The sequence below is a fragment of the Emydura macquarii genome, unplaced genomic scaffold (genome assembly GCF_026122565.2).
Source record: "Emydura macquarii macquarii isolate MOO-44397 ecotype Brisbane River unplaced genomic scaffold, CSIRO-AGI_Emac_v2 contig_2699, whole genome shotgun sequence".
Lineage (NCBI taxonomy): Eukaryota > Metazoa > Chordata > Testudines > Chelidae > Emydura > Emydura macquarii.
Window position 1 is genome coordinate 2,430,388 of NW_027132836.1, and position 18,706 is coordinate 2,449,093.

Consider the following 18,706-nt stretch of genomic DNA (forward strand, 5'->3'; position numbering starts at 1 on the left):
CCGGGAAGTCTGTGCCGCAGCCTCGGTGAGTGGCTGAGCTCCACCGTGTGGCCTAATCCCAGCGATGCAGAGCCGGGCCGCAGCGGGCACAAACTCAGCTTCGAGAACCACCAGCCCAGCCGCCCACGAGGGACGGGAAGCCTTGGCACCACACGGCCAGGCCCAGCCAAAGGGCCGGCACCAGGGAGCGCCTGAGGGGAAGGGGACAGCACCCAGCACCCTGCCGGGGTCAGGGCACGGGGAGCGCAGTTGGTGGGGGAGGGGGGGACCGGACATGGCCTGGGCTCGCACTCGGCAGCTCTGGCACAGAGCGGGAAAGCCGGGGAGCCAGGCAGCACCGGGGCAGCCGGAGCTGGAGGGATGCCAGGGGGAAGCTGTGCCAAGAGCACGGGAAGTAGCTTTGCTGCTGCAGCCGGGAGCTGGGGCACGGGGCCCTGCGTCCCCCACTCCCCTCCCTGGTCTGAGTCACCACGGGAGACCTCCTCCTCCCCAGCCCCCCGCACAGCCATGGGGCATGCAGCCTGCTGCAGCCACGTCAGCCCCCCCGACCGGGCTTCTCGGGGCCTCGTCTCTGGCCCCTGTAGAGAGAGCAGGGCAGCTTCTGACAGCGCCGCTCAGACCTGGGGGCAGAGCAAAGGGAAGGCTAGTGCCAGGCAGGCCCCGCACCTCCTCCTTCCCGGCCCAGGCAGGCATCTCTGGCACACAGCTGGGGGCCACCGGCAGGAGACGGGCACCAGTCTAGCGGGACCTCAGGTCTGATCCAATCCAGCCAGGCCTCCCCGGCCCAGGGCAGCTCAGATATGCCTCTGGGGAACCTGCTCTGGGGCCGTTCCACCACTTGCTCCAAAGGGGGGGGAGACCAGCTCCCTGGGGATGGAGCTGAGACTCTTGGGGGTCCCCCGGAGAGTTCCCGAGCCCCCCGGGAACAGGGCCCATAACAGAGAGCAGCAAACCCACAGACTGCGTGTGCACAGCCAAAACCAGCACCGTGTGGGCAGCGGGGACAGGAGACCGGACTCGGGCGGGGCTGGGAGCCAGCCGGGGCGTGGGGGGTGTGCAGAGGGGCAGGATATTGCGTGTGGTGGGGGGGCGGCCGGGCTGCACACGCAGCAGCCCTGAACTCCAGCCTGCGTTCCAGCTGGCACCCGGCCACGTCTCAGCCCCTCGCTGCGCGGGGCGGGTCAGGCGGGAGGCGAGGACAGGCCCTGGCTGCGTGCGCTGCACACGTCTCCCCGTTCGCGGCAGGAAACCACTCACCTCTTGCACACAGCGAGCGAGCAGCAGCCACGGACAGCTGGCCCCAGGTGCAGCTCACGTGCGCCAGGAGGCGGCGAGGCACAGAGCTTGCACCAGCGAGACGGGGGGCGCGTCTGCCCCTGCAGCAGGCGGCGCAGAGCAGCATGGCCCCCGCGGGCCGGCCCGGGCTGCAAAGGGCTTTTGCATTTCTCTTGCTGAGACAGCCGGGGGGCGGAGGGGGGTGTCTATAATTGCTGCCCCCACGTTCACAGGCAGGCCCATCTCTCTCCCCTCCCCATGCCACAGACCTCTGCTCATACCCCCTCCAGAGCAGCCACTCCGCAAAGCCCCCAGGGCAGCATTTCTTCCCTGCCCCCCAGTGACGGCCACCCCTGCCCCTGCGTGAGAAGACACAGCCTGCTCCCCTCTTCTCCCCCCCAACACACAGTGCCAGGGGGCTGCAGAGACACGCCTGGCAACCAGACCGTGCAGCGGCCCCCTTCAGCCGGGAGGGCAGGCCCAGCTCCCTGCAGGGGTTTTCTGTGCCACTCTCTCCCTCAGCCAGCAGGGACCCAGGGCAAGAAGCCGCCCGCCCCCCCAGTCCACACACCCCCTGGGGCCCCACGGGAGTGAGACCTGGGCCCTGCGGGCCTCGCCACGCCCTGTGCGGGAAGGGCCCCGCTCTGCAGGGGAGGCTGGGCTGGGATGGAGGCAGATCACTGAGCAGGAGTCAGGGCCCAGCACCTTACCCTGGCCCAGGGCCCAGAGGGGAAGCTCCCTGGATGGAGCAGATTGCGAGGAAACTCCCGCCTGCCGGCTCATTCAGCCCGGGGAGCCAGAGGCTGGCGGCTGTTTAATGGCTCTCGTGGAGCACGTTCAGGGGTTTTCTGCCCGGGCTGTGGTGATGAGCCTGATGCCCACGACACCGCAGCCTTGTCCGCAGACGCAGCAGGCAGGCAAAGTGGTCGCACGGCCCTCGAGACTGAGCTCTCCTCTGCCAGCCAGCGGCAGCCCCTCCAGGGCAGGCCAGGGCCACGGGGGTGTGAGCATGCCTTTGTTCTGCGTACAGCACCTAGCACAATGGGGCGCAGAGCTGGGCTGGTCGCTGAGGTGTCACCACAGTGCGCGTTAACAAACTGTTCTGGGTAGAACAGGGACTTCCAGCGTCTGCGTGGCACCTCGCCTCGCTTCCAGCCTCACCCTCCAAACACCCTTCGGGCTCACATCGCGCTCCGTAAGGCACGGCCCCGCCGGCGTGCGTGCGGCCGCACCACTTCACCCACTCACGCTCCAGACACACACACTGCCACGGGAGGTGGGAGATTGCACTCAGGCTGTTCCAGGGCCTTGGGTGTGCAGCAGACCAGTCGTGCATCGTGCCGGCGTAAGTTTAGCAGGTCATCGCACACCCGCTCCACCAACCAGGCCCGGGGCATGTTTTCTTAACACATTTCCCCTGCGTGTGATCAAAGTATATTTTTCCTGAGCCCGCCCACGCTCCAGCCATGACATCCCTCTCGCCCCATGCCCTTGCAGCTCTTCCTGTTTATCCAGCACCCTATGCCCCCGCAGAGGACGCAGACAGAGCTACGCGGACACACCCGCCCTGTGGTTCCCTGCTTCCCATGTGAGTAGCTTTCACACCGCCCAGGCTGCACGCACAGCGCCCTCTTCTCTGTCGCCGTGCAGACACATCACCCCGGACACTGATCTGGTCACTACACCGCACGGCCTCCCAGCCTGCCTGCTCTGCGCCGGGGCAGAGATGCTAGACGTGACGCAGGCCCCCCAGGTCCCACCCAGCGCCAGGGCAGGATGGCTCCTTACAGCATGTTCCCCAGGACTTTGCCCCGCCTAGTGCCAAGCGTGCGAAGCCGCGAGGTTTCCGTGGGAGACTATTCCCCATGCTGATAGCTCGCAGAACCAGAGCCTCCCCCAGTCCTTTGCTTGATTCCTTCACGTACACCCTGGGGCTGTCCAGCCAGATGCACTGGGTGGGCGAGGGGCAGCTGCCGCCACCCAGCCAATGTGAGCAAAATGACTCAGCCAGGCACCCCTCACGCCACCCTCACTCCGCCCCATTGGGTTCAGCCCTTTTCGCCCGTGCAGTCAAGGGCCCGATAAGCAGCCACGGCTCCTTTTCCACTCGGAGGAGCCGTCCGCGCGCACGGCTGCAGGGCGGACTCACAGAGTCTCCAACCCTGGCGTGCTGGCCGGAGAACAGCTGCAGCAGGTGCTCGCTGGGCCGAGCGAGCGGCTGGGCAGGGAGCAGGAGAGAAACCCGGGCTGTGCGGAGCCGGCGAGCGCCAGGACCTCAGCTCCTGCAGAACCATTTCTTGCAGGTCAGAGGCAACGGGGAGTTTCTCGGCATCTCAGCCAGTCTGTTACTCGCCGGTGTCCCATGGTGTAGACGAGGCTCCTCTGTACAACAGCCACCGGACCGCCCGGCTGCACGGGGGGGGAGGGGTGGTGGTGGTGTGTGTGTGTGTGTGTGTCAGAGCACCATGCTCCAAGACTCTTTTCTGAGCAGGGCCAAGAGGCGCTGTGTTAATACGCCACTGAATGCCCGGCCCCAGCCCCACCGGCGCTCTATGCAAGGGCTGCTGCAGCCCCATGGGAGGTAGCACAAACAAACATCCCTCATCCCACGGGCCTGTAGTCGCCACAGGAGGGCTGCAGGGGAAGCCAGCACGATGCCAGGGACTCCTGGGAAGTCTGGAGAAGGGGAAGCACATGCTACATGGGGGCGAGCTGCAGCGTGGACAGGCGCAGAGGAGCACGCCCATTCCCGAGGCTTGCTACCCACAGCCGCCCTGCTGCAGCGCGGATGAGCCTAGAGGCCACGGCCTCCCCGCATGCACAGCACAGTCCTGCCTGACACCCACTGAGCTGCAAGCAAAACTGAGCGAGCCGCATTAGAGCCGGCTCTGCAGACACGAGCAGAGATGGGCCACATCGTGTGCGGGACACGCCAGACTCGGTCGGGGGGCAGGGACAGAGCACACGCGGAGAACTAGCGCCCCTGAGATCCAAAAGCAAACACACCGAAATCCCTTCTCGCCCCAGAAACGCAGCCACCTCTGGGCTGAGACACAGCAGCTGCTTAGCAGCACCCAGCAACGCCGCCCGGTGCTTCGGGACAGGGGACTATTAAAGATGCTGATGTAATTACTCGAGCCAGGCTGGGAGCTGCCGTCCCCACGCGCTTCATGTTCTCCAGACCCACACGGACAGTCGGAGCTGCCCTTTCCTGACTAGCCCAGGGGGCAGATGCCTCGGGGCACAGAGCCTTCCTGCGCCTGTCTCCAGGGCAGCCAAGAAGAGGCCAGTGCCCCCCTCCCGGCCCGAGTTCAGGCAGGATCACACACACATTCTGCCCCTCCTCCCGAAGAACTGGCCGGGCAGGTTTGAGGCCGCACCCCAGTCGCTCAGAGACACGGAGGAGCGCCAGGCACGGCTGGCCTTTGCTTTTGCCAGCTACAAGTTGCCAAGAGGCAGGTCAGCTCTGCACAGCTCCCTGGCTGCCAGCGACGCCAGCTCTCCAGAGTCAGGCCAGGCCCAGCGCAGTGTTTGCTTTCACCACGCAGCGCTGCCAGCGGGACCGCGCCCGTCCCCAGCCACGTGTTACCAGGGTTTCAGCTCGCAGCCTCCCCTGTACGCAGGCAGGGACCGGCCAGTTCCCCCGAGCTTTACCTAACAGGCGAAGGGCCCAGCACCCCCGGGAGCGTGCCCGTCACGTGCGCCAGCTTCGCCAGCTCAGCGGCTCCCCCCCCCCCCCCCCCCCGACGCAACGTCCTTCCAGGAAGGGCTGGTGGCTCTGCTTCCAGCCAGCTGCCAAGACACCAGCCCCACTGGTCCTTGAGGAATAGTGCCCCGGGGCCAGGGCACTGCCAGCCTCCCAGCGCCTCGTGCTCCCACGCCAGGGCCCCGCAGACTGCCCAGGGGTAGCTCACCAGTCAAGGTTTCTGGAGGGGGGGGCAGTTGAGCATGGTTAGCATGGCCACTTCCCAGAAACTGCCCCTCCAAGTGCTACTCACCAGAGCCCGTGCTGCCCGTGCTGTGCCCACCTGGTGCCAGGTTGGTTCTGAGCCCTCCCAGCTGTGCTAAATCCCACGGGCGGTGCTGCGGGATAGCAGGCTGCCACCAGCCCCCTTTTGCCCCCCGAGTGTTCACACAAAATTCCCCCCTCTGGATTATCCCACACTGCGCTCCAAAGTGTCCCGCTGTTTCTGTCTGCCCGTCCAAAGCTTTGGCAAGCGCTGACAACCCCCCAGGGAAATCCTGCAGGCCTGAGAGCTTCCACCGCAGCCGCGCCGAGGCAGGGCACTTGCGGGGAGCACACACGAGCTCCCCTGTGGCACCGGGCACAGACTCGGGAGCGCTCGCATGCAGAGGGACGCTCTTCTGTCTGGGACGGTTCCCGCCCTGATGTCTGTCTGGCAGGGGCAGAGACGGACCTCGGCGGCGGCTCTGGCTGGAACTGGGCTGACGGCAGCCTCGGGGCTCGCTCACGCTCACCGTGACACCGGATTACCAAAGGGACACTGGTGCCGCCGGCTTGTGACACACTCGCCCGGGTCGGTATCGCTGCAACGTCCCCCCTCTAGATAAACCCCTGGCCAGGCTGTGTCTGGACCAGCCTAGAATAGAAGGGGGGGCTCAAACAGCCCCCGCAGAAACACCTCTCAGCACTCTTGCTCCCAGTGGTCCGCCGACTCAGATGTCCCTGCACCAGAGGAAGATTTCCTCCCCCGCTGTAAGAGCGGGAGGCTAAGATCTGTAAAGGTGGCTCCAGTTCTGCAGTACAAGCCAGCGGCCCCCAGGGAAAACGTGTGGCTGTCGAAGTGCTGCAAGCCAGCCACATGCAAATTGTGGTTGCTCTTTGAGGGGCAAATTCCGGGCCCTGGAAGATCTGTCGCGCCGGCAGCGATTCACTGCGTAGGTTCGGGGAGTGAAGCAACAGGGAAACGTGCTTTTACTTTGCAGCCTGGACTAGACAATGCAGTGAGGGTGGAATGTTTTGGTTTTCTAACAAGAGTCTCAGATTTAACTTGCCCACAGCAAGAAGCCCCGGCACTGAGCACAGAGATGAGGAAACAATTCCAACCCCCGCCCGCAGTAAGAATATCCAGCAACAACTGACCCTCCGGACCACTGCAAAACCTGGCATCTGCCAATTACTGCTCCCTGCCCAGCACCGCCCTTTGCCTCCTGCACTAGCGGCCCTTCGGAGGGTTTCTGGTACTGTTTACACACTCCAGCCACCCTCTGGTTTTGAGTTTAACGCCAGGAGAGGCCTGAGACATCACTGCTGCTTGATCTGCACATGCAAATGACTCTGGTTAGCAACCAGGCCCTGCGGAGCTCAGCGCTGTATAAAGCAGACCCACAGGGTGTGACGCTCAGAGATTCTGACACTGCTTCAGACAGCACCCAGCTGTCACACAACTGCCTCCGGGGGACCTGCGAACACCCCCGGGGGGCGCTACACCCCACTGAGACTGGCTGCAACCAGAGGAAGGGGGCAGACTCCCCACACAGCTGCCCCTGGAACGGATTCCCCTACCCCGGCAGCAAAAAGCGTTCTCCCGTCAGCACTGCGGGACATGGGAGGTCCATTTCCCCAGCCACTGGGCTCCAGCAGGGCAGGGGCATGCCTGGTGCAGCACGCAGCACACCGGGCCCTCCAACCCACGGGGCAGGCAGCATCACCGCCCCAGCTGAGCGGAAGGTAAAACGGCTGGTCTAGCCCAGAGGAGCCTGCCTGGGTGGTAGAGAGACGACAAACGAGATCCCAGGGAAGAACGCGGAACCCCCAGCTCTGCTGGGACGTACGATGCAAACCAAGGGAAACTCTGCTTCCCTTCAGCGAGCCAGCGAGCGGTTCTCATGTGCGCTACCGGACCCCCGACCCTGGCTGCCACTTTGTGCCAGGGGCTGGGGGCATTACGGGACGGAGGCTGCCTTGCACGGCGGGAGGGTACCCGGCTAACAGGGCTGCTGGCCCGGTCGGCGATACCAGACTGCACGCGGGGCTGGCGGGGCAGGGCCGTACGTTCTGCGGCAGAGCTCCCGGCCGACGTCACTGCTTCGTGTTTGTTCGGGTTCGGCCTGGCCAGCTGTGCGCCGAAGCGGGGAACTGTCCCGCTGCCCAGCGCTGCAGCACAAACCCCTCTCCTCAGGCACCGCTCGGCACAGCTGCCTGGCTGCGGTTGGAGGCTGAGTGGTGTTTTCCATGCTGACCCCGGGCTGGGCGGGCAGGCGGCTATTTACACACGGTCCATCCCCGCTCAGTTACCTCGGGGCCAGGGCAGAGTTAGCTCAGTGGATGGAGGGAGACAGCTCCGTCTCTGCAGCCCCCGGCCTATGATCGGAGGGCCGTGGGGTGGCGTGTGTCCATTGGGAATTGAGAACCACCCAACTCACCTACACACCCTACCAGCCACTGCCAACCCGGGATCGACGGGCGCTGGGCACTTTGCCACAGCAGCCTCCCTATTTCCCTACCAACTCCCCAAGCCGCCCAGTGCCCCGCACAGATCTCTCCCTAGCACACAGCCCCCGGTGGCCAGACGCCCTGTCCTACTCCTCCCACCAGAGGAGCAATCCGGAGAGCCGGGCAGGTGGGCTACGGTCGCGACTGAATCTCCCCCTTGGAGCATCGAGCAAGGAAGCTACTCGGCCCTTCTGGCCCTGAAAACCATCTTTGAGCCCCAAGTGCCGTGCGAGCGACGCAGGCAGAGCCCGCTGAACGCCGCTGTGTCAGGGCCGCAGCTGAACCGAGCACCGCATCCTGCAGGACAGGGACGAGAGGGGGCATTCCGGCCAAGGACCCTGGGGAAAACCCCAGGGCCCTGGGATTTCCAGTGTCCACACAGAGCAGGCAGGAGCTGGTGTTGTCATCCTGCCAGAGGAAGAGAGGGAAATTTCACAACTGGGGTCAAACAATGAAGTACAAGATTTGCAATGCCCAGCAACAAAGGAACCGGCTCATTCCCCGAATGACCCTCACACCCGGGGAGCAATACACACACTGTTGCACACCCAGAGGATTTGGAGCCAGGGGTGCAAGCTAGGGGACCGTCACCAAAGAGCGCGGCGTGGCGCGCGTTTGCCATCTTGCGGCACGCCCTGCGCACACATAAGCACTGTCCGGCGCCACAGGGCTCCGAAGCTGCAGCCTTCGCTGGGGGCAGCGGGACCTCGGGCTGGGGTTCGAGATGCTGACAAAGCCGGGGCAGCTCTGCAGGCAGGCGAGCAGCAGGCCACGTGATCGAAGGGCAGAAGGTTTCCATTACAGAAACTGTAATTCCAGCTAGACAGAGCGCCGCAGGTTCAGCTTACTGCCCGGCCAGCAGCTGTGGGACACGGCTGTAACAGAGACTCCAGCCAGCACCACCCCGGACTATTCAAACTATTGTCCCGGGCGAGGCCTTGGGGAGGGATTTTGTTTCAAGAACAGAAATGTTAAGAAGCCGGCAGCTCATGCCCCGCATGCAGCATCCCTCGAAGAGAGACTTTCCCCAAGACACCCCCCTACCCACCGCGAACCTAGCCACGCTGCCACACCTGTCGCTTGGTGCAGAGTGGAGCACGAAGGGGCGGAGGCATTCCCAAAGGCGTCACAAGCAGAGACGCAGGACAGTGGCGTGCTGTGGGCACCACCCACTGATCACGACACGCACGGCGCCGTTTCCACCACACGTCAACCCAAAGCACGGCGTCCAGAGAGGGGAAACCTGCCTGCAGTCGTCGCCCGCTCTCTGGGCCTCAATCTCCTTTCACACCGGCGTACCTCCACGGGCAGCAGCGGAGCCATTCCCGATTTACACCTCGGGAGAATCGGGCCCTCCGCATTCAGTGTCTCTGACTGCCCTGAGTACTTCTTACGCAAGCAGACACCCCGCTGCGTTGGCAAAGTCCCAGCAGGGGAAGGATGGGCATCATGCACTGGGCTCTTTTCACGGGCTCTCAGAGGCACCTGTTTGCACGGAGCGTCTCGCAGCTTGTTTCCCCATTTTTCAGGTCAGCCTCGCCTCCAGGAGACCGCCCCTTCCAGGCGATCAGGTGACCTTAGCCCAGGGAAGCACTTTTAAAGCAGGAGATAATCCCATTCTCCCGTAGCTACACCGCAGGGCGCTTGGCCTCACTTTGTAGCCTGGTTCGGTCACAGGGCGTCCCTCGAACCAATGCAGAAGAGGTCTTCTCAAAGCAGAGGTCACCGAAGTGCGTCCCTGTCGGACGGATCGCAGCCCTGCCATTCCACGCGCGCCAGCCTCGTCAAGGGCGGGGTGAGAGCCGACACCCTACTCTGCACCCCACCACCTGTTGGCTGCACCATGCAAGGCACCAGAATCAGCTGGGAAGGCAGCTGTGTCTTTCACCGCACTGACGGGTGGAGGAGAAAGGTTCAGGCAGGGCAGGATACAGACGGCACAGGCATGAGGGCAAGTCTGGCCTCTGCTACCTCTTGTTCTAACCATCTGTTTGCGGACACCAGGATCTCGTCAGTCAGCCCTGTCGGAGCTGGCGCATGTGCTATCCAAGATGCTGAAGTCAGTCATGACGATCACGTGCATTTCACCCAAGCGACAGCTGCCACTGGAGACATTTTGTAGGTGTCTTCGTTTCAATTCGTTTGTGGTTAAACTGACTTCACCAAAACACTGCATCTCCCCCACTAGCCTCCATAAAGAGGCTTCTTCCACTGGCTGCAGTGTTGTGATAGCCATGCTGGTCCCAGGAGGTGACAGACCCAAGGTGCGGGAGGTAATGTCTTTTACTGAACCAACCCCTGTTGGCGGGAGGTCCAAGCTTTTGCGTTTCACCGGAGTGCTTCCTCAGGTCTGTGACGCTCAAAAGCTCGTCACTTCCGAAAGGAATCACAGAGATCGTCTAGGCTAACGGAGGTTGGTCCAACCAAAGATATTACCTCCCCCATTTTGTTTCTCTCAAAAGCTTCTTCCTATAGGCACCTTTCTTCCCAGCCAGGCAGCACTCAAGAACCGACCTGCAACACAGGGATGTATTACTGTGAATTCCTATTGGCAGGCTGGCTGCAGATTTACGGTGCTCAAATCCACGAAGCACAGATATTAAAGCAGAGCTGCATTAAGCCCAGAGCTTTGCATTCAAATAATGAGGGATGCTAAGCCAAGGCCAGTATTAACCAAGTTACAAATTATACCAATTGGATCACCAGGGATAGAACGGAGCAGCATTAAAGTCTGGAATTTTCTGTGCGGGCAAAAAAAAAAACCCAAAGAGAAGTCAGCAGAGTTCCCTAAAGAAGAACTGGAGAGCACTAAACTGATCGTCTGTAAGTGAAAAGAGGACCTAGACATGCAGATTTATTGCCCTCTCAGCTTCTGCTTTTAAATGTCACTCTCTCTAGACCGAGTGCATCACTGTCAATGCACAGACGGCCCCATGGTGTGTGACAAAGGAAATGGCTGATGCGGTAAGAAAACATCCTGGACAAATCTGGGAGGTGTTAATAATCATCTGACATCATGCCGTCCCTTTCAACCAAAGGGCTTTGCAAACCATATGCACAGAGGAAACAATTCACAATCTCACATCACTGAAATGCAACACATCTAGAGTGAAAGGCAGCAATCGGACGGCAGCCAACTCTGTGGGGCGCGAGGGAAGGAGGAGATGTTTTGACTAAGGGCAATGTAACATACCCCCTCCAGTACAAAGAAAGGGCCATGAGATCTTTAAGAGAGTAGATTGGAACTTGGGCGGTCAAGGTCTTGCCTGGGAGAAAAACACAATGGACTGCATAACATTCAGTTTGCTCACATGGAAAGAGGAAAGGCTGGGCTGTCTGGAACCCAATTTACCAACCCCGATTTGAGGAAATCCCCTTTTAGGACATCCAAATAGACTTTGGTGCCTCCCATCTCAAGAGTAGCTTATTGCACAGTCCCCAGTATTTTGAAAGTTTGAGGGCCCAGCGCACAGACCACACGCCAGTTTAAGAGGTTTTCTGACACACAGGCCAGCTGTCGATCCGCTGATCAGCTCACCAAAAAGTTACAACTGACTCACCAAACACTGGAGCAGAGCCCAAGGATTAAATGCTAGGTGCTGTACAGCGGTGATCCACACACATACACTCTCACGAGTGCACCCTCTCCTAGCCCTCTGAGTTATGGATGCTGACTTTCCAGCCCTTTTAGATGGGGGCCGCAGAGGGCATTTTCCAAAGGCGGGGAAGGAGCCAGGTTCGAGGCAGAAGGGGACGGATGTGGAAGTGGCAGAAGCGAGCCATTAAAAGCTGCAGTCTGTTAATGAAATTAGGACCCGGACACTGTTCCAGTGCTTGGGAGTAAACGGCACCTGCCAGACAGCTCACACATTAGAGACGGGCACCCAACGCAGAATGGAGTACATGACAGGAGGTTTAGTTAACAGTAACAATAGTAACAAGCCAGGCCCGCACAAGAGCCCTCGGCACCTGACAATCTGACAACAGCAGACGACGCTCAGAAGCATTAAAAAACAAGGATTCCAACAAAACCCAAATGAATTCCAGGCAGCCCGAGTGAATCAGCGATCACAAAGCTGAGTAAATGATGTTCCTTTAACTATCACAGTCACGCTAAACTAGGATTAAAGCACGTTGACAGGCACAATGAGAACTTCAAGGCATCTGGAATAACAGATCTAGCAAAGAAATAGGGCAACATGACACAGAATTAGCCGATTGCATCTTTAACTCCATAAAATGTCTAGTAAGATCATCTACTTTCAACTTGCAAACTAACATTATGCCAAATACAAGCTCCGTATTAACGCCTGCCACTCGTCAGGCGAACACGCAGCGCAGCCACCGCTCCATTTCTCCATTAACCGGTTAAACGCCTTCTGTGGTCACAGCTCTTACACAATCAGCCCCAGTCCATTACTCACATGGCTCTACTATAAAACGCTCAGTAACAAGCGATCTTTGAACAAGGATCTAAGCAGTGTGTCATAGGTGTGTCTGTCCCAGGTGAGTCCCAGCACTCAGCACGCACAGGTCAGCAATGGGACTGCAAAAGGAGTATTTATGCCTAACGTTGCCCCTGCCACATAACCCAGCCCCCTTAGACACGGTGCCAGCCTCACCTTATTTCTGTGCAAGTAAGAAGGGCGCAGGGCCCCTGGCTGAAAGGCAGAATGCAGCTCCGTGACAGAAAGGAGCCCAGAGGGTCTTAGCAGTCACGGGCCTGGGGAGTCTTTGCCATTAGAATGAAGGTACCGGTTACCATCATTGGCCCCTCATCTTCACAACTACAGGAGCTAAAGGAATCAATGTCACCTGTGGACAAAACAGCCCCTTTGACAGTACTGAGGAGCGCACCGATCCAGACAGCGTCCTATTGTCCACGCTCTTTGCAGAGTGGAAGGATGCGAAGACAACGCACGCTTGGGTGAGCTACTAACAGTGGGAGATTTTGGCAAACTCCCAGTGACGTCTCTGCAGCTCAGCACCTCAGCTGTGCGGCAATTCTGGAGGTAACACAGGGCCAGCAGCTAGTGGTAATTTGGGGCAATGACCCTTGCAGATTAGAAGAGACACAGATTTGTGCTGAGATCCCAGCCAATCGCACTGACTAGCACTGTCTCCTTGTGCTCCCTCATCGGTCGTCTCTCGTCTTGTCCTTGGATTGTAAACTCTCTGGGGCAGGGACCATCTTTTTGCTCTATTTGTACAGCATCTAGCACAACAGGCCTGGTCCACAACAAGGGCTCTTTAGGTGCTATCCTTTCTCCCCAAACCTACCGAAGACTAGTTCCCCACCACAAACTGTAACACAACCCCCCCGGGCCACCCGCTCCACAGCGAGCAATGCCACGACCCAGCCCAACCACAGATGCCAGCCGGCTGTTCTGCAGGCAGCCAGGCCCAGCCTGCACCTCTCCCTCCGGGGGATGAATGCCTGGGTGGAGAGGACAGGGAGGGGTGAGAGGACGTGCCACGCAGAGGCAAGGGGGTAAGGGGTGCCATGCACCTACCTGCTGAGAAGCCGTCCTCGTGGTCAGAGCTATTGAGGCTGCAGTCGCTGCCTCTCTCCGAGGAGCTGCAGCCTGAAGAGTCCCTGCCAGGCACATCCAGGCGTCGCTTTTGTCTCCACAGTAGCGGTTGCGGCTCCTCGTGCTGCAGGGGGGAGCTGCGCCCATCCGTCCCGTCCAGTGAGTCTATGTCCCGGCTGCGCTTAGCCCACTTGCCCCCTATGGCGTGGAGCCAGCGGTGGGGCTTGTCCGGCTCCTCCCCGGGCTCCCGGGGCAGAATCCTGAAGCCTGAGAACACGGGATTCAGGAGCAACTTCTCACTCAGATCCACCTCCTCGTTGTCGTGGTCCCGGCTGCTCTCCCCCAGGGTGTGGGGCTGCCGGCCACGGACCTCCCTAAAGACGGGCATGGGGCCACGGGGCTGCCCACTGTGGGCCTCAGCAGAGCAAGGAGGTTGCTGGGCGGGGGGCTCGCTGCCACGGGCCTGGCCAGGGATGGGGACTGGGGGCTTGCTGCCGTGGGGAGGCCTAGGGGGGGGTTCGCTGCCATGGGCCTGGCCAGGGATGGGGACAGGGGGCTCGCTGCCATGGGCCTGGCCAGGGATGGGGACAGGGGGCTCGCTGCCATGGGCCTGGCCAGGGATGGGGACAGGGGGCTCGCTGCCATGGGCCCGGCCCAGGGGGTGCCCGGCTGGAGCACTGCTGCCCTGCTCAGTGGCCAGGGCATCTAGCCCCTTCTCGGTGCTACTGCCCACTGGGTGCCCACGCCCGGGGGGCTGCTGCCTGCCTCGCCTCCGGGCCGCCGGAGCCGGCTGGTGCTGGAGGGTGGAGGCCGAGCTCTGCACCGCGCCCTCCGCTGCTCCCCTCTCGCCAGGAGGCAAGTCCAGGAGTGGGGCCGGCTCCTCTGCCGGCCCCTCGGGGGAGGGGGCCGCGGGGCCCCGGGCCAGCGCCGCCTCCAGGTAAATGACTTTGAATTTCTCCTCGGCCAGCGCCTGCTGCAGCCGCCTCAGCTTCTGCCGACAGCGATCCAGCTCCAGCTCCATGTCCTGCGCCGAGCACAGCCGCATGCGGGGCGCGGGCTCCCCGGGGAACTCGGCCTGCCAGTGCTGCTCGAACTCGGCCGGCTCCCACATGCTGCCCGCGCTGCGGCCCCGGGGGTGGGCGGCTGGGCTCGGAGCACGCGGGTGGGGGGATCAGCAGCCCCGAGGATGGGCGGCTGGGGAGGCCGGCGCGGAGCAGCCCCGGCCCGGCGGAAAGTTTTCTCCCCCCCCTGGCTCGCAGCTTCCGCTCCGGAGTCCTGCCGGGGCCCTGACGTCGCGGCCCGGGCCCGGCCCCTCTCCGGCACAGACCCGCCTCCCCTGGCCGAGCAGGCGGGGCCGGGCCCCGCGGGGAGCGCCCCGCCCGCCGGGGCTGAGGCTCCCCCGAGCCTGGCTCTGCGGGGTGGGGCAGCCCTCGGGCTTGGCTGCGGCGCGGCCACAGGCCCCGGCCCGCTGGGGGAGCACCCCGCCCTCCAGCTCTCCTCCATCGCTTCCAGGGGCTCCTTTAGGAAGGCGGCCAGGAGCATCGTCCCCCTTTGCAGATGGGGAAACTGAGGCACAGAGCTGCTCCATGACTTGCCCAGAGTCACCCACCAGGCCCAGGCCAGAGCCAGGTCTCCTGAACCCCCTCCACTTCTCTGCCTCGAGGAGCCAGAGCCCAGCCCCGAGAGAGGATGGATGGATGGATGCTAAGCCAGGTGCCGGGTCTTCGCTGACCAGAACCAAAAGTGAGAAGGGGCCCAGTTCTGATGCCCCAACACACACAGATTGCGATGGCTCTGCCGGAGTCACACAAAACCAGCACCCTGCAGCTCACTGGCTGCCTGCGGACCCCGTGGCTGTAACCAGCGGGCCAGCTAAGAACCCACCGCCCCCGAGCAGAGGCTGGCTCTGGGGTTTGTTAAAAGTTGCAGCTCCAGGATCGGGGAGTTTTGCTCACCCTGCCCCCAGCTGGCCATGCAAGAGGCCAGGCAAAACTATTGTTGGGCTTCATTTTGCAAACATGTTACATACGTGAAGCAAAAGCCATCAGCCAGCTCCGTCGTGCTGATCTTATCCGGCTTTCCGCCCCCACCCTGCTTTCCGTTCCTTCCCTCCCCTCCCCTCCCCTCCACCACCCCAGTTCCTACTCCCACACCTTCCATGCATCCTCGCCCCTCCACCCCTGCTCTTGGCACTTTGCTTCTTCATACCAATGCACATGAAAAATAATAGCAACTCTTTAATCTAAAGCTGTCCACCCAAAAGGCGAGGGGAACGCACAAGGCCATCACCACGCTCTCCGAGCGCCGCACGCCCTGTCATGGAGTTCTCCTCACAGTCCCCGCTGCCGGGCAGCCTCTACCCTGCTCCCCACTGCACAGAGTAATCGACTTGTCCAAGGTCACACAAAGCCAGTGGTAGAGCAGAGAAATGAGCTGGGCCTAGTGTGCTAACCACACACCACTCCACTTCAGTAGGCAATTACAGAGCCTCCCGGCCATGAACCCTCAGCATGCCAACACCCCTAGTGCCTTATCTGTACCCCTCGGCCACAGTGCATCCAGCAGGGAGGAAGCCCCTCAGGGCAGGAGCCTGTCCAGTGCCATGCACCTCTGTGAGGCTGCAGAAGCTGCACAGCTGGCCCTGGGCACCAATAAATCCCTCCCCCAGCCCATCCTAACAGCTGGAAAATAATCTCCATAGGCATAGTCCAAGGTCAAGCAACTGCTTGGCAGAAAAGATGAGCTTTGCCCACAGAGTCCCACAGCAGGGGTAACTTTGCTGGACGGATGCAGTCAGGCTTGGTGCTGGACTCGCTGTAGGCTGCAGTCTCCACTGCAAGCTACGGCGGCACACCACACCAGACCCACAGCCTGTGAAGCTGTTTCACAGGGTAGCTGGCTCTTTAAGGAGGGCTGGGCCCAGTCTCATCTATGAGGGATCAGCTACCTCCCAGCTGAGACTGGGCAGCTGGGGTCAGGTGGCTATAAAAGACAGCAAGTGCGCCTGCTTGAGGTAAGGCTGGGGAGAGAGGGTCTGTGACAGGGGAGGCTGGCTGACACTTTGGCTAGGCAGTATGAGATGGAAGAAATAATAAATAATACTGAACCCAGGTTAACAATGAGGCTAGGGAAAGCATGGAGGAAGATTGGATGCAAACAAAGAAAAGAGTAGATTCTCTGAAACCAGCAGAGCCAGCAAGTAGAAGGGTAGGAAAGGGAAATGGGGACAATTACATCATAGTCAAATCCTACGGTAAGGACATAAAGATAGGGGATAGCAACACCCTGAGGACTGCAGCGTGAATCAAAGAAGTGCTGGCGATCTAGTCAGAGCTAACCCACTGCCTGGTGGGGACTTGTTAATGGAATGTAAAAATCAAGACCGAGCAGTGAAGCTCCTTAAAACAAGGACGTTAAGTAAAATAAAAATAAGCTGTCAGCTGCCCAGATTCCTCAGAGACACGCCAGTGCTAGGTGATAGCACGTGCTTGACAGCTGTGCTGGCCCCATTTCAAGGAAGGATGCTACCAGATACAGCAGCCTTAAGGTATCAGATGTTTTAGACTAAGCCCTATATGCCTCCTCGTAAGAGATGCTACAGGTGTCAAAAGCAGCACGTAATTGCAAAGGAAAATGTGGTGCAGTAAGTGTGGAGGTAAGCAGTTGTCAGACAATAATTGTGAGGAAGGGACAGAACAAAAATGTTGCAGCTGTGGAGGAAAACACAGCTCAGCATATGGAGAATGCACTGAGGCAAAGTGTGCTAGAGAAAAACAAATCCCCAAAATTACTAATATCTCATATGCAGGAACTGGTAGGAGATAACTACCTAAAAGAGGGGAGGGGAAGGTATGGGGAAAGGGAATAGCCAGCAACACATCAATGGGAAGGAAGTAACAAGTGACATCAGGGTAAGGAGATGACCTAGTACTTATGGAAGCAGAGTTACTGTGTTTATGATTGAAGTAACAAATTGTACATCTCAAGCAGGAAAGATAACAGAAAATCAGAATAATTAAAGCTGCTAAAAAGTACTTGGGTTAGCCACTTATCAGGGGAACAACTTCATGTTTCCCTAAGTGAAGGAAATATTGAAGGTTAAAAGCATGTTGGTGGTGATTTTCATCCGGAATGTCCATAACCTAATAGTGAATAGGCAGTAATTAAAAAAATATTGATATGAAAATAAAGCCTGATACAATATGCACACAAGGGACTTGGCTAATAGAAAAACTAGACCATAAAATCCCAGGTTAGGCCCTAGCTTAGGGGGAAGGGAAAGTGGAAATACTGAGTTAGTTTTACATGGAAGAAATAAAATGGAAGCCCTGGGAAAAGAGCCTGACCCAGATTCAGAGTGTGGTGTCCCTCCTCCTGGGCTGAGGGGACAGGCCAGCAGCCTATGTGCTCTTGGAGGGGGGGAAAAGTCCTATAGAAAAGTAAATGATTGCCAACGAACAGAGCAAAGCCTGTTTCTGAAGCAAAGGCAGGAATCCCTGAGTGCTGGGCTCTGAACCTGACACTGAGTCAGCAAAATCTCCTCTTTGCTCTGCGTCTCTTAATGATTTAATTAACAACGTGTGCTCCAGCTCCCGAACGAGCCACCAGCCCATCCATCACATCAAGCCAAATAAGCCTTTGTGCTGAGACCAAGCAGCTGGAGCTCTGCAATGCAGACGCAGAACCCCATGCACACACAGTGTCACTTCAAGGCAGGAGAGCAACACCCAGCGTGGGTTTGCCGCACAGAGTGCGTCTAGATTGTTATTGGGACACCTCAGGCAGCCCCCACGCCTGAGCACAGCATGGCTGGCCACGAGATGCAAGCAGCCACGCAAGGCAGGACAATTCAAGTGACCTAGGAAGCCCAGACAGAGCTCTCTCTCCAAGGCAGCTAGCAGCCAGGTGAGAAGGATCCCACGTCGAAAACTCAGAGATGCCGGGTCAGTCGGGCTGCGCGTGTTGTCTGGAGGATCGTTACCCAGCCGCACTTGATATGGCAAACACTGACCGGCCCGTTCACCCCGCACGGTGGTGTCACCAGCGCCCAGACACAGGCCTGAAGGCCCGGCCTACACCAGCAAAGTCGGTTGCTGTCATTCGCTGCCATGCTGAGTTACACGGTGCCTGATCACAAGATTGTCCTGCAGATGGGAAGCGGCCAATGCCCCGCAGGGTGGGGGCGAGTTCTGCAGGTCCCCTCTCGCACACCCAGCCACCTGGGGATTATTCTGACCCAGCCTGGCAGCTGCTTTACATTCCTGAATTACCCCCGCAATTAAAGGTCCACATTGCTGCCGGAAGCGCCCCCAACCAGGCTGGGCAGACACGTACTAGCTTGCAAAACACAGTTGTGCGGCCATCCTGGCCAAGGTGATGGAACGAGTGAAAGCGGGCGTGGGGCAGCTGGCCTGTACCACGCTAGCCACACGGCTATTTTCAG

The 18,706-nt window shown here is 59.9% G+C and overlaps 1 protein-coding gene across 1 annotated transcript in view; it reads right to left on the reverse strand.

Moving 5' to 3' along the window:
* Positions 1-14,374, reverse strand: part of ABR (ABR activator of RhoGEF and GTPase) — a 70,817-nt gene extending 56,443 nt beyond the window's left edge. The window contains exon 1 of the mRNA XM_067565871.1: positions 13,246-14,374. Within this exon, the coding sequence (XP_067421972.1) occupies positions 13,246-14,374 (1,129 nt within the window). The remainder of the gene's footprint in view (positions 1-13,245) is intronic.
* Positions 14,375-18,706: the final 4,332 nt, after the last annotated feature.